Here is a 16,046-nt window from a genome sequence, read left to right on the forward strand (position 1 = left end):
TGAACTATGTCAGTGAAGCCAGATGGCTGGACTAATGAGGTTAAAATCATCCATTCTCATCCGAGATCTTGACACACGCTCACAGACGCATAACTTTCTCCATTATTCAGACCCCAATCATTATAACAGCATCAAGAACAGTGATACACAAAGTTAACATGAGAGTTCAGTCCTTAGCATCTGCTTTCATAAATTTGTGTACTAATCATGAATACCCAGCATAATGTGAGACATGGTCTACACATATCCATGTCAGCAGAACAAACACTGGCTGAGCCATCATTCTTGCCATTCCTCCAGGGTTCAGGCAGGCTGCCTGTATTTTTCCAATTTAAATAACACATATGCATATATTCATTAAACTTTAATTGCATCACCATGAAAACAACAACAAACACCCAATCAATTCAATAAGACTTGGAAAACTGCTCTGGGCATGTGGAGTGGGAAGGCTTTTACCTCACAAATACTGTCCTTTATTGGGTTTCCCCCATTGAAACTGATCATTCTGAAACTGATCATTCCTGTGCCCTCCTCCAAAGCTCACAGTACAATGAGGCAGCTTTGAAAATGGCAATTAATAAATTTGACCACTGTCTTCATCCTAAATGTCAGCTCTGGATACATCACTGCTCATTGTGATTTACTTCAGCACTCTTCATGAACCCTGCCAGAATAATCACAGACTCACCTCTTTGTACTTCCGGGTGTTGATTTTGTCAAGAGCTACAACAGTTCAGCTGCCATATGGAAGCCTCTTTAAGTGTTTTATGCTTTGGCAATTAGCCCATGTGAAGAACATCATCCTGGAGTTCACAAATCAGAGCAAAATGTGCAGAAAGGATTTGAGATGACATGAAGAAAAATCACCTCAACTTAGCTAGCCAACAATGGAATGCAAAAGGCTTACAACATAGTCACACCAACAAGTAATAATATTATTTCTACAACATTTAAAAACTTAAGTATTGTACAAAGGTTAAAGAGGAGAAAGGCCATGCCTACAGGCTCAAGATCCAATACAGACATACAGTAGTACTGCTGGTGAGTTGATAGTTATGATTTGATGGAAGGGACAACTGCTTTCTAGATCACACTGTTCTTCAACCTTGGGGCCCCAAACATTGTTGGACTACAACTCCCATCATCCTTAGCCATTGGATAAGCTGGCTGGGATTTATGGGAGTTGTTGTCTAACATCATCTGGGGACTCAAGGTTGAAGAACAATGTCCTAGAGCAATGTGGAAAGATGAAGCCCTCTTGTAGTTTTTGTGAAGATGGCTCTTGGTATTACTGGTACCAGAGGCTCTGAGTCTCAGTAATGTTGCATCCAAAATAAACAGTTGGCTCTCTTCATAAGAAGCTGGTGTTGTACTTTGCTGCAAAATAGGAAGCACCTCTGAAACTCTGTTACAACAGAGAGACGGAAATAAAGGGGGGAAACTGGAGGCCAAAAGATCTTAATCTGGGATGGCACTTTTTAAAAGATGGGTTGTAAAATGTGGTTTTAAAAATGGGCATACAGAATGTTTTAAAATATGGAACTGTTTAAAGCAACTTCCATGTAATGGGCTGTAAGGTATAAAACCCAGCTAGAATCAGGGGGGGCATCAGTAGCGGGGGAAGATGCCAGAATAGAAATACATTGCCTGCACAGGTGAGCAAAGAGCTGTCACAGGTGGGCAAAGTGTGTGCTTGACTGATCAGGAGGACTATGAAGAAACCCAAGAACAGTGGATAGATGGCAGCAAGGCTGGTCCATCCAGGACATGACATACAATTAGGGATACTTGGTAATCCACCCTTGTTCTGAGCACTGCTGGAAGCACCTACCTCTGCTCATGAATGTCTATTTCAGCAAGGTATCCTCATGTGCATCTGTGTATCTCTAATCTTTGTACTTACAAAAATGTGTCAAAGTCAGATAGTGACCATATTCACACATCATGCTAAACCATGGTTTATTATGATGTACATGAGCTGCAGCAAGGTTTGGGCTTGTGCGCTTCTCTCCTCCCCCTGCCATATGGCCGAGAGGAGGAAGCTTTAATTTCCACGTTTATTTAACCAGTTTGTTGTGTCATCTGAACAAGCAACTTGGTTAATACTGACTAATTTAAACAAGTCAGCTTTGTAATCTATAGTTTGAACTTGGCTTGTTTGACCTTGTTGAGGTCATATTTTTTTTCCTCTTCCAAATATGACTTTCAAATTTCCTTTGGTTTAGTAATATCTGTGGAGCTGCGATTCAAACTGTTGGTGAATTTCATCCTTTTAATCAGTTTGAAGATGGCCTGGTTCACTCACAGTAAAGAAGAACTGCAGCGAGTCTCTAGTTTACACACTCCCCTCTCTTCCTGCAGCACAGCTGCAAGAAAGAAATTGGAGGCTCCTGCTTTTGCTGTAGGTTAACCACAGCTTGCCATGTGTCCAAACCTGGAGAATTGGTGGTTAATCTTAACTAAAGGTAGTTGAAATAAGTCAGCTTTAAACCACAGTTTATTAAGCTGATTTGTTTCAGTAACCATAGTTAATAATTACTTAATCTTAGTGCAGAAATTGGGAACTTGTGGTTCTCCAGATGTTGCTGGATTACAGCTTCCATCAACCTTGACCATTGGCCATGCTGGTTAGAGTCTATGGGAGTTGTAGTTCAACAATATTTGCAGGTCCCACACCCCAGGTTTAGGATTCAGACAACATGCTAAACTGTAGTTAATCTAAAATGGATGTGAACTCCTCCTGGCAGATGCACCAGAGGAGTTGGGGGAGTGCACAAGGCGAAAGCTCTCTGTGGCCCATTCTCAAAATACTAAACCATGGTTTAGCATTATGTCTCAACTAGACCTCTTTCTTAAAAGAGCTGTGGGTTTGTTTCTTTTTGTATATATGTTTCCTGTATTGTTTGTCAATAGACCTATATTGTAGAAGGTTTCTGAAGTTTCACCTATAATCTGGCAATAGGAATGCAGTATAAAATGTATTTTTCCATAGTATTTAAATCCATCTTGTTATTATATGCCTTCAAGTCGATTACGACTTATGGCGATCCTATGAATCTGTTTTTGGATATATTCATAGGGTTTTCATGGTGAGAGGTATTCAGAGGTGCTTTACCATTGCCTTCCTCTCAGTTTACAGCACCTGGTATTCTCAGGCAGTCTTCCATTCAGGTACCAACCAGGCCTGACCCTGCTTAGCTTCTGAGATCAGAGGAGATTGGGCATGTTCAGGATAGTTTGGCTGTAGCCAAATCCATTTTATAGGAATAATAATACTTTATCACATTACAGAAGAAGTGGCAGTAGGATATTCTTAACAGCTTTATGGGCAAAGTTATTGTAAAATTGTATATATTACCTGAGGTGGGTATTTTATTTTTTATTTGAGTAAAAAAATGCATTGTGTATATATATAATCCAACTGATAAGAATGATTGATGGAACAAATAAAAAACTTCTTCCAGTTAGATTGATCTGTCAAACTAAACAGTAATAATAGCCAACTGTCATTGTGAGATGTCAGCCTGAAACTTACATTGATGTTCCAGTTTTTGTGTGTCTGATAAAAGTTGATAACTGCAATGAAATCATTAGGATTGAGGATTAGCTTTCATCCTGCTTTATCCTCCTGAGTAGGGTGAGAGCTAAACGCCCACTGCCTTTCTTTCCTCTGTGCAAAAGAAGCAGGGAAGGAAGGGGAAGTTAGCTCCCGTCTTGCTCTGAGTGTCCCTTTTAAGTTTCTCACATGTTTGTTATGTCAGTATACCTAATGTAGGTAGGCTAAAATTACATCTAAAAAAAAAACACTTGCCCTCCAGCACCTTATATCCCCGTCCCCAATTCTTTCCTTCCTCTTCAAGAATCCAGAAACAAAGTGCAAGGCAAGGGAATAAGTAATTTATGAACCAACAACACATCCACAGTTTGGAGGGGTATATTATTAAATCAGCGGGTTCCTCTCAGCATGTTTTGGAAGGGTCTTGAGTCATTATTCCCCTCTCTGCTTTCTCTCCATTGATCATTGAATCATAGAATCATAGAGTTGGAAGGGGCCTTGTAGGCCATCGAGTCCAACCCCCTGCTCACAGCAGGAAATCCACAGCTAGAGCATCCTGCTGTAATCTTGGCTGACCTTAGAACTTTCTAAATAGGGTTAGGCCTTGATACTACTTGGATGGGCAAAAGTGTCTTGCTTCTGTAACACCACTTTCCCCTACCAAACTCCTTCTACAGGAGAAGCTATAGGGTTTTTTGCACAGATGAAACAAAGTGTGGGTACAGAGAATAATGGCAGCCCCGCTTCCCCATTAGCACACATGGTGCGTCCATCCTAATTACTTCTGTGTTTCCTGACATCATGTAGGGGAAACAAGTAGGAAAACAGCAACAGATTAAATTATCTATATCCAAAACCAGAGATCTTCAATTACAATTCTAATCCTTTTGCTTGGAGCTAGAATAGCATCGTTTATTTAACAAAAAAAGTAGGAAAGGAGGAATCAAAAGGAACAGTCACTGCTCACAATAGAAAGATAAAACAAACAACATTCATTATAACTGGAGGGTATCAAACCCATTAGAGTGGCTATGGGCAAGTCTTTTTTGTGAGCTGACAGCAGGGTAGGAATCCGGCGTTCAGAGTCTTGTAGACCTGGAGCTACTCTTGGCATAATGGAGCTATAGACCTCCTGTCTATCAGTCCCTCCCTGGTTGGCTACTACCTACAGCGCTGCTGCAGGTTGTATGGAGTGAAGGTGGTTTGGATGTCCACTTCTGTCTCCTACACTGTTCTTTCTCACAAGACCTCTTCTGGATGGCTGTGTTTCTCTGTTCCAGATTTTCTCTTGTCAATTTTTTCCTCACAAAGCCACCTCAGGTACTTTCATCCTCAGAGTCCTATGGCAGCTTTTCCAGAAGAAAAAGCATTCCTCTGCCAAGATCCACCAGGGAGTAATACTCAACAGGGTTACACTTCCTTTTGTAACCTCTTTGCAGTCTCTTTGCCTAGCAACAGCTGCACTTGAACTGACAAGGAGCAGCGATTACCAGTTTGAAGGCGGCGGTCTGGAGAAATAAGCCTGTCCCTGACCTTTTGTGTTATGGCTGGGTTTATAACCATACCAAGACCTACGTGTGTATGTTTCGCAAAAGGGGAAGGGAAAGGCTGTTGCTCAGTGGTGGAGTACAAGCTGTGCATGCAGAAGGTCCCAGGTTTAATTTCCAGCATCTCCAAGTAGGGCTGGGAAAGACTCCTGTCTGAAACCCTAGAGAGCTGCTGCCAGTTATGTGGACAATACTAAGCTAGATGGACCGGTGGTATAAAGGCAGCTTCTTATGTTCCCAGGCCTCTGCAGTCAGTTGCTGGAACTGCAGTGTATCAGGGCTGGGACTCTCTGGCAAGTAGTTGATTAAGCAAGAAGGCCAAGCTTCTGGGAGTACAACAGCAGGATGGTTATCGAGCACCTAGCAGGCACCCCACAGCACATGTTTGGCTTTATGAGCCACACATTGTGTGAGTCTGGTTCTCTGCTCTTGATCCGTGAAGCCTTGGGCTCAACTGAAAGCATGTTCTGGGCCTCAGATAAACTGAAATCTGGCTCAAAAGAAGGTCTATGTACATGAGAACCTTGTTCTCTATATCTCTATTATAACGAATGCCACTAACATATTTTACCTTTTTTCCTTGCAGGTTTCATTGGTTAGTTTAGTAGCCAATGCTCTGGGCTATTCTGAACTTGGTGCCATTAAATCACTTCGAACACTAAGAGCTTTGAGGCCTTTAAGAGCCCTGTCACGATTTGAAGGAATGAGGGTGAGACATCAGTGAAATGAACCTGAAATAATATGTGCATGAAACAAGGCTATTCACGCAGAATAAAGAATGATAAATCCATGATGAAATGTTGCACAATTTTCTTTTCTACTATATGCCACAGACACCAGCATTTCTGAAAGACTTTTAAGTTCTACATCTTTTTTGGAGGTTTCCTTCTCAGCAAAGCACTTAAGCCATGTTGGTCCCTCACATGAATATTACTTAAAGTAATTTCAGCATTTCATGGTAGTATTAGAACACTCCAGAATGGTTAAGTGTGCACGTGGATGTGTGTGTGTGAGTGACTGTACAGAACTATGTACTTTGCACCTCCAAAATGTAGATACCAGGACTAGGCAGTCCAGATTTTGCACCAAGAAAAACTGGATTTTAGACCATCATACACTGCAATATTGTATCGTTGAAGGCTTTTGATTTGGGGATGGATTCTTGACCACAAGCTGATAAAAACTAGACATGCATAACAGTGGATTACACTGTCAATAATACAAACTATGGTCACATCATACACTCACCTTCATTCTACTGTTGAACTGACAGCAGTAAGCCATCTTCATTGTGAACTACAGTTTTCAAGTGATACTCAGAGTGTAAACATGCAACTTTCATTTAACAATTGTTACCTTATCAGGAAAGTATACAGTGCTGGATATGTTGCAGTTCTATAGGAGTGCAGAATGTGATGCTTGGTGCAGAATGTATAGCTCGTCTGCCTGCGAAGTTATCCCTGGAAGTACGAGGGTAATGCTTACTGAAAGCTCAAAAGCTAGACAGGCAATACAATAAGGCTATATATTTGAAGACTGAATGGTTAGTGGAAAAATTAAATGTTGCTGTCTTGCCATTGTTGAGAAGATCTGTTGGCATTACCACAAACTGAAGAAACATCTTGTCACTTTTATTTATTTATTTATAAAAGTGTCTATATTCTGCCCTCTCACAAAACATCGGGGTGGTGTACAACAACGTAAAAACATGTAAAACCAATACAAAATATGCATTACTGACATCTTAAAAGCCCAGGCAATCACTTCATGTCTTTATTCAGTGTGTTCTCATCTCAAGCTATTCCATGTTTGAAGTCCTGGTTTGTTGTATCAGTCTTTGATTTATATTCTTCGTATTTAACTTTTTTTCTCTTTCCCTCCCCAGTGCACACAAATGTTATGATTCCATCTTACCGCTACCAGGTTTTATTTTACTTTTTACAATTATTTGCTTTCCTTGTCTTTGTTTTTACACTTTATAGTAGGATTTTCTATTAACATGCATTATTTTTCCACGTGTGTGTATATGTATTTAAAAAAGCTTATGTGTTGGATTGTAAAGATGTGAACAGAAGTTAAGAGGCTACGTTCTTCAGCTTTAAAAGATAATTTGGGGGTTCTTTTCTTTCCCCTCCCTTCAATTTGCCTGCTAGGTGGTGGTTAATGCCCTGGTAGGCGCAATTCCCTCCATCATGAACGTGCTTCTCGTATGTCTTATATTCTGGCTGATCTTCAGCATCATGGGCGTAAATCTGTTTGCTGGCAAGTTCTACCACTGTGTTAACACCACAACAGGTGGAATGTTTAATATCAGCGAGGTTGACAATAAAACTCAGTGCGAAGAACTCATCAACGACAATCAGCCTGCCCGGTGGAAAAATGTGAAAGTAAACTTTGACAATGTTGGAGCTGGTTATCTCGCTCTGCTTCAAGTTGTAAGTAGTTTTTTTCCCCACTCTACAACCCCTGCATAAAATAGTACCCATGCGAATCTTTCAGCTTCCTTGCCTCCATGTGTTTTCCAGTGTGTTTGCCTGAAACTGGCCCCAGCATTAAAGGCAGTGGGGAGTCCTGACAGGCACGGGAGCTCCATGTGTACGTTAGCCCATGGAAGGAGCTCCTGGGTCAAGCCTTCTAGGGTCACTGACTGATTTATCCGTTCTCTAAATTCCACCTCCATCAGAAGAGAGCCTTGTTACAAAAGGGAGGGCTAACCCTTCTCAGGAAGGTATGCCTGGCACCAGCCTTGCTCTCTTTTTAGGTACTAGGCAAAATGCCTTTATTCACTTGGCATTTTAAATCATTTTAGTTATCTTAATTCTTTTAAACTCTCTAACTTTTGATTGTGTTTTAATCTGCTGTTTGTTTTGCATGCATCCAGGCATTTAGAGGGATCTGATTAGGTCCTCCAAGGTCTTAGAACAACTGTGAATAGCTGTTGTATTTATTTGTAATGATTTTTAGACATTTTAATTATTTCATTGTTAGGCTTTATAAGTTGTAAGTGGGTTTTATTCTGTTTAAACAATATGGTACAAACTGTCCTAGGATCTCTGTTTGCTGAAGGGTGTTTTCAAAATCTAATCAGTAAATATTATTTTACGTACATTTTTTATTTTTATAAGCCTCCTTGAATCATTGAAATTGTTCTGTCCCCTTGCACTGGCTCTTGGATATCAGTTCACATGTCCCTATAGCAGGGGTCATCAGGGTGGTGCCTTCCAGATGTTACTGAACTACAACTTCAATCAGACAATGTTACGGTGAGGTTTGGAATGAAGGTGCCATTTTCCCCTGTAGAGATGAGGGAACCCGTTAAGATGGTCCATCTCTTAATGGAATCTGATGGATGGACAACACCTTTTCTTGTACAGACCTGCTTGTTTATTAAGATCTTCCAGGGAGGCTCTCTTATATGTGCCATCTTTAACTGAGAACCACTAAATGGTAAGGTGGAGGAGAGCCTTCTTTGTTATGGCACCCAAGCTTTGGAATTTCCCTCCTCTCTGCGATACAATTGGTGCCTATTCTTTTATGTTTCAGATACCATCTGTGACAACTTGGTTATTCACCCAGGATTTTGGTGGAGTTTAATGCTAGTGTTGATGTTTACTTTGGTTGGCTGGTTATGATTTATCTGCCTTCTTTTTCGCAATCATACTATGTATTTGAACTTGTTTTAGTTGTAACCTGCTCTGAAATTGCACTTACATGAAGAGTGGGTAAGAAATGTTTTAAATGAATAAATTAGCTCCCTCTAGAATTACTGGTGGTCAAGTATAATAGGTGTTGTAGTTCAACAACATCTGGAGGGCATCACATTGGTTACTCCTCTTCTATAGCATATCACAGCATAGGATCAGGCTGTAAGGTATTAATATAAGTCTGCCAAATTTTGATATCAATGTTTTCTGTATACATATGGTTAAACTGTGCTTAATTTTTGCACTTTACTTGTAGGCTACTTTTAAAGGATGGATGGATATTATGTATGCAGCTGTTGATTCACGGCATGTAAGTCTCAGTATACATTCATTTTATACATGTAAACGGTATTTCCTGAGTATGCATGTCTACACTCCATTCTGTAACTCATGGGGGTCCAATTGGTAAAACCTGCAGTCAAAGTATTGTTAATTTTTCTGTAACATATAGGTGAATATCAGTTAGGTTTGTTATGCTAAACTAAAACAAAAAGCCAAATCCAAAGTTTTGGCTCAGTGTTTACAACTCAGTGCTTGCATACAGAGAGGTACACATGCTAGGTCCTTTGTTTCTTTGCATTGAATTGCTGTATTATTAAGAAAATTGGTGGTTGCCTGTTTAGTGTGTCTGTACCGAGATGCTGTAAATATTTTAAATTGATTGTAGGTAGAAGATCAGCCCTATTATGAGGACAACCTGTACATGTATCTTTATTTTGTTATCTTCATCATCTTTGGATCATTTTTTACCTTAAATCTTTTCATTGGTGTCATCATAGACAACTTCAATCAGCAAAAAAAGAAGATAAGTATTTAAAGTGTTTTCTCTATGCTCTGGAAATAAAACTATAAATGTATTTTTAAAACTGCCAGACCCAAGTCCTGCCCACAGTGAAGAAATCACTTTAAAGTTAAAAGAAAATACATTTTTTATTTATTTAAAATACATCTTGCTGTGGCAAATGCAACATCATTTATTGATCGTGTCTACCAGTAAGTTATTTTTGTACTCTTCTCCCTATATAAAGTCAGCTCCTATAGAAAGGAGAATGACCTATCCAACAGTGGTGCCCATTCTTATTTAGAATACTAGTAGAGCAATCCCCCTTTACACCAGGCTGGGGGGTAGGAGGGGGTTGGATTAGGCGGAGGTTTCCCTCCCCCCCTCTCTCCCAGCTGAGTCGGCCTCCCACTGGCTGTTGGCAAGTTGGTAAGTTGGTGGGAGTGCTGGTGGTGGGCTGCCCACCAGCGGTAGCCAATGGAAGGCACAAAAGCAAAGTGTTATAAGGGAGGGGATTGGACTGAGTCAACCCAGGATCCACTGATTCCCGAGCTGGTCTCACTGCTGTAGCGCAACAGCATCGGGCCTGATTGTTCTGCATCCCCCAACTTCCACCACGGCCACTGTGAGTAACAAAATTGCAAATACAATGGTAGCCCTGCTGCTCCACAAAGCCCCACTGGTGGGGGCAGTAGTTTGGATTGTACCCTAAGTTCCTAGGAGAGGAGCTAATGGGAAAGCTATGTGAATGGGGTGTTTTCTTGCAGGTTTGTGTCAAACTGTTTTGACAAGCCACTTGACAAGTCATCCCAAGAAGTCAGCAGGACATATCTAGGCAAAATCTCATATTATGAGAGATTAGTGTCTGCTGCTGGAAATAGTAGCTCAGCAATTTCCCCCCTGCTCTTCCCTAACCTCACCCCAGCAAACTGACAGCAAAAGAGAACATATATTACTTCATGTTTCCCTGACCCTCTAATATGTAACTTCACCTGAATATAGTTGTTTATTGGAGGGATTATATTTTGTGTTTCTGTCTTGATAAAGTTCCCATAGACAGCTACCCAGTCCGAACAAAACACTGAAAACTCCATTACAACCAATCAAAATACAATTGAGCTTATCAAATAGCAAAACCAGAAAAGAGGCAAACAGATGCACAATTAATCTACACACACACACACACACACACACACACACCCCAAATGTGCTAAGGAAAAAAAGCCACCTATTTCCTGTGTGATGAAAGGGCAGCAACAATGGGTCCAGATGGGCCTGCCTTGCATTAATCTGGTCTAGGACCTTTCCTGCCTACTGACCCATGATATCTCAGATGACAAGGTGACATAGAGAATGACCTCTGATGTTGATCTAAGTAGTTGCAAACATACATATGGGTGGAGATGTTTTTGATGATATCCTGACCCCAGACCACTTAGGGCCTTAAAGGCCAACATCAGCACTTTGAACTGGGTCTGGAAATAGCTTTGTAGTCAATTGATATGGTATAATATCACAGTAATATGCTACATAAACTTCACCCCATCAGAACTGCCTGAAGTACAGGCCTGAACTTGTGTGGTGCTTCCACCCTGTTCTAAAATGTGTTCAATTCATCATAGTGTAAATTAATTTGTAGACCTGGTTGTAACTAGTTTTGATTTCATTTCTTTACTTTGGAGGACAGGACATCTTTATGACAGAAGAACAGAAGAAATACTATAATGCAATGAAAAAATTAGGCTCTAAAAAGCCACAAAAACCTATACCTAGACCGGGGGTAAGAATATCTTTTTATTTCATATCTTTTAAGATACAACATTGTATCTGTCTGTCTGTCTGTCTATATGAAAACATTTTTCAACCGTTTAATGTTGATACCTGAGCCTTTGATACCTGAGATTTGTGGTTTTGGGACCCACCCTATTCTTGTGACTGTGGTTTGTTTTAGACTGTTTTAATGTTTTATTTTAAATTGTCCTTAGACCTTATGGTGAAGGTAATATATGTAATAATAATAATATATTGTAAAAAAAAAAAGAATAAAAACAGGCACTCAAAAGGAACAGGATCCAATCTTATGCATCAGGGAGAGCCTGGCCAAAAAAAAAAAGTATTCACAAGCTCTCTGAAGCAACTAAAAGGTGATGTATCACGTATGGCTGAGGGAAGGGTGTTTCACAGGGCAGAGGCAATAGCAGAAAATGTACCACCTGCACTCTGCTTTCATTCTCCAGTCATGCTTTCCCCACCCCTTACATTTTCAAATAATATAGGGTGAAATTATTGTAGTTTATATATAGACAATTTAAATATATGAAACATAAGATAGTAGTGTCATTAATATTTTGGTTCATAACATGGCTGACTCTCAGGGCGGTTCAGATGAAATGAAGGTGGTTGATTTTGTTCCTGGTTGCCTCCCAGAATTTTCCAAAAAAAGCAAAAGCTGTAGTAATTGTTTCCCAAAAACCAAGACACTGGGAAAGCAGATACAGTTGCCTCATCCCTCAAAGGAAGAGGGCATGAATATTTTTTAACGTTTGTTAGCACATTTCTAAAGAGTTATTTTCACATTCAATTTTTTTTTTGTTTCTACAGAATAGATTTCAAGGCATGGTCTTTGATTTTGTAACAAAACAAGCCTTTGACATCAGCATCATGATTCTTATCTGCCTTAATATGGTCACCATGATGGTGGAAACAGATGACCAAAGCAAAGAAATGGAAACTATTTTAACTAGGATTAACCTGATCTTCATAATCCTTTTCACTGGGGAATGTGTACTTAAACTGGTTTCACTCCGTCATTATTACTTCACCATTGGCTGGAACATTTTTGATTTTGTAGTTGTCATTCTCTCCATTGTAGGTAAGAACCAAGAATGAACAAGGACTAAAGTGTAATAATTTAGGGTGAAATCCACATCCTGTGAGTGGACTTCTGCTCATGCAATGGAACTTCTCTTTCCTTTCCTCCCCCTCTAGGCATCCATGCCCCCCAAATGTACTGTGGAGGGTCCCCCTACCCTCTGGAGCAGATTTGAGGAGCCACAGGGAGTCTGTAGTGAGAAGGGGACGTCCTCTTATGAAAGTCAGTTCAGCTGGTGAACTAACGCAGTTGGGTATCACATGTAATTTGTTTAAACACTGGAAATAAAAGATTTACTTAAATGGTTCTTCGCAATTCAGATATGTAGCATAAGATTTCTGATCCAGTAAGAATAAAAAAATACGTGCTGGTTTGTATGTAAGGGCAAATTATGGTTTGTTCCAAATTGGAGGTGAAGCGAGTAAGAGGACATGAAGAGAAGCAGAGGAGAGAATCCCTCCTGCAAAATAGTAGCAGTCTGGAGGCAGCCTAACAGTACAACTGTATGTTAAGGGCTTGCACTCTTGTAAATTGTAGCAAGTTTTGCATAATGCAGAACTTCTGTTGACAGCAAATGAAGATGTTGAAGTGGTCTCTATGGTTAAGAGAGTATCTGGTCTTAAAACATCACTCCACACAGAGCCCTTTTGACACTACAGAATTCAGCCTTTTCTTATAAGGTGGAAGGATCCTCTATAAGAAGGAATTTTACATGCATGAGCTTTCTATGCTACTGCTCTGATGCTATGGGCAGTGTCCTAAGAAAAAGTATCTCTGGTGTGGTGTAAATGTCCAACTTCAATACTGTACCTGGAGGCATGCAGATTGCATGTTCCTAGATGTTCCTGCAGACTTCTGTAGCACAGGTGAGTTGGGGAAGGGCAGGGCTGAACACACAGCCCATTTGGACAGCATCTGTTCATTAGCAAATCTCCATGGAGATGCAGACTGACAGTCTCTTCACACATAGCTTTTTCTTTCTCAAGGTGGAGAAATATGTATGTCACATGTACATAATTATGTATGATGAGTGGAGAGCTGTTGGTTTCATGGTGTAAATGTAGTGGAAAGGCATGAATGGCTGTAGCTGTTGTGATTACAAGCAAAAAAACACCAAAACCCACTATGCATATATGGTAGCTACATATGACTGTAGGATTAACCCCTTGTCCTGCACATGACTAATATCTCTTGAGTAACATCTGTGGATAAAAAGTATCATGTATGCAGAGGCCCTACACAGAACACAAATTAAATTTACTTCCTCACATGTCCTAACCACAGTCTGACTTGCATTATGTCACCCAAACCATTTTATCTGAATGTTTTTAATATTAATTTCTGTTATACTTCCTAGTTTACAAATGCCATCGTAGTTTAAGAGAATTTTACTAATTTAATTTAGCGATCAAATCATTTGTTTTAACATTCTTTTCAGGTATGTTTCTAGCAGAGATTATTGAAAAATACTTTGTGTCGCCCACCTTGTTCCGAGTCATCCGACTCGCCAGGATAGGTCGAATCCTGCGTCTAATCAAGGGTGCAAAAGGGATCCGCACTCTGCTTTTTGCCTTGATGATGTCTCTCCCTGCCTTGTTTAACATTGGCCTCCTCCTTTTCCTCGTCATGTTCATCTATGCTATATTTGGAATGTCCAACTTTGCCTATGTGAAGAGAGAAGTGGGAATTGATGACATGTTCAACTTTGAAACTTTTGGCAACAGCATGCTCTGCCTCTTCCAAATCACCACCTCTGCTGGCTGGGATGGTTTGCTGGCACCCATTCTCAACAGTGGGCCACCAGACTGTGACCCTGAGATAGACCATCCAGGAAGCTCAGTCAAAGGAGACTGTGGCAATCCTTCTGTTGGGATTTTCTTCTTTGTCAGCTACATTATCATATCATTTTTAGTTGTAGTAAACATGTACATTGCTGTGATTTTGGAGAACTTCAGCGTTGCCACGGAAGAAAGCGCTGAGCCTTTGAGTGAGGATGACTTTGAGATGTTCTATGAAGTTTGGGAAAAGTTTGATCCAGATGCATCCCAGTTCATAGAATACAGTAAACTCTCCACTTTTGCTGCTTCACTGGATCCTCCTCTCCTAATACCAAAACCAAACCACGTTCAGCTTATTGCAATGGATTTACCCATGGTAAGTGGCGACAGAATTCACTGCCTTGACATCTTGTTTGCCTTTACAAAACGTGTTTTGGGAGAGAGTGAGGAAATGGATTTACTCAGAGTACAAATGGAAGATCGATTCATGGCAGCTAATCCTTCAAAAGTTTCATACGAACCAATTACAACCACCCTGAAACGAAAGCAAGAGGAGGTGTCTGCTACCATCATCCAGCGGGTTTTCAGGCGCTACCTCTTAAAGCAAAAAGTTAAAAAAGTGACCTCTATGTATAATAAAGATAAGTGCAAAGATGGTGATGTCTTTCCCATCAAAGACATGATTCCTGATCAGTTTAATGGGAACTCCACTCCGGAGAAAACAGATGAGAGCTCCTCCACCACCTCCCCACCTTCCTATGATAGTGTTACAAAGCCAGACAAACAGAAATATGAAAAAGGCAAAACAGCCAGAGACTACAAAAGTAAAGATGCCAGGGTTAGCAAAAAGTGAAGCAAACTATTTAAATTCTGTTTGTGTGCAAAAATTGTTTACAGCCTCTGAAAGGGATGTATTTGTCAGCAAGACTCCATTGGGAGATTTATGCCAAACTGTCAGTTTTTACTTTATAAATATATTGCATATATATATAAATCTATACAATCTCTCTAAAGGTCAGTGCCTATAACAAGACAGTGACCCTTTGTCACCAAACTGTAACTCTGTAAATCAGGGTAATGGCCTCGTGTACTCATTACAACAGCTGACGTTGTGGAAGAGAGAGAGGGAGAGACAATATGGCTGCTCTGAAAGGTGCACAAAGCTATAGCCTTTGTGTATAATAAACTGCAAGACACTTAGTTTGGTAAGTGTTTTCACTGTGTGTATTTCAACTGCCACATTTGCCATATTTTTACACACACACACAATGTAGGTGATCATTTTTTAAAAATTCACAGGGTGTTTACTATTATATGTGACTATTTTTGTAAATGGGTTTTCTGTTGTGGGAGGGAAGGGGTGGGGCTACCAGGACCAGGGTGTTCTCCTCTCAGATATTCTATAACGTACAGGCAGAGAAGCAACTTGCATGAAGGCCTGCTGCACTTTTGGATCCCGCATGAAACGGATGTGACATCATCAGGCAGAGTTTTAAACCACTTCTGTATTTCAGGTTGGCTCTGATGTTTTTTAAAGCAATTTTACACCTTCTGTTGACAGATCAGGCAAATCCTCTTGTGCCTGCACTTGATAAAAAATCCCAAATGAATTTATTTTTATGCTGATTGCTTAGTCCAAGCACACACACACAATCTTAGTCCTGGAGAGTTATCTAAATCCAATCCTTTACCTAAGGTGAGATCACCTCTGCACTGAACAATCACTTCCACCACAGGTTAATTCACAGTATAGAGAATCACAATTATAGCATGCCATGAGGCAGGAACAGGGGACAGGCAAAGTG

The 16,046-nt window shown here is 40.3% G+C and overlaps 1 protein-coding gene and 1 pseudogene across 3 annotated transcripts in view; one reads left to right on the forward strand and one right to left on the reverse strand.

Moving 5' to 3' along the window:
- Nucleotides 1–15,573, forward strand: part of LOC133376454 (sodium channel protein type 3 subunit alpha-like) — a 99,443-nt gene extending 83,870 nt beyond the window's left edge. For all 3 annotated transcript variants that reach the window (XM_061608595.1, XM_061608594.1, XM_061608597.1), the window contains exons 24-30: nt 5,693–5,815; nt 7,260–7,541; nt 9,067–9,120; nt 9,478–9,615; nt 11,267–11,371; nt 12,193–12,463; nt 13,902–15,573. In XM_061608595.1, coding sequence (XP_061464579.1) covers nt 5,693–5,815; nt 7,260–7,541; nt 9,067–9,120; nt 9,478–9,615; nt 11,267–11,371; nt 12,193–12,463; nt 13,902–15,094 — 2,166 coding nt within the window. In that variant the 3' untranslated portion in view covers nt 15,095–15,573. The remainder of the gene's footprint in view (nt 1–5,692; nt 5,816–7,259; nt 7,542–9,066; nt 9,121–9,477; nt 9,616–11,266; nt 11,372–12,192; nt 12,464–13,901) is intronic.
- On the reverse strand, nt 3,134–3,252 carry LOC133378601 (5S ribosomal RNA; annotated as a pseudogene).
- Nucleotides 15,574–16,046: the final 473 nt, after the last annotated feature.

The sequence above is a fragment of the Rhineura floridana genome, chromosome 2 (genome assembly GCF_030035675.1).
Source record: "Rhineura floridana isolate rRhiFlo1 chromosome 2, rRhiFlo1.hap2, whole genome shotgun sequence".
Classification (NCBI taxonomy): Eukaryota; Metazoa; Chordata; class Lepidosauria; order Squamata; family Rhineuridae; genus Rhineura; species Rhineura floridana.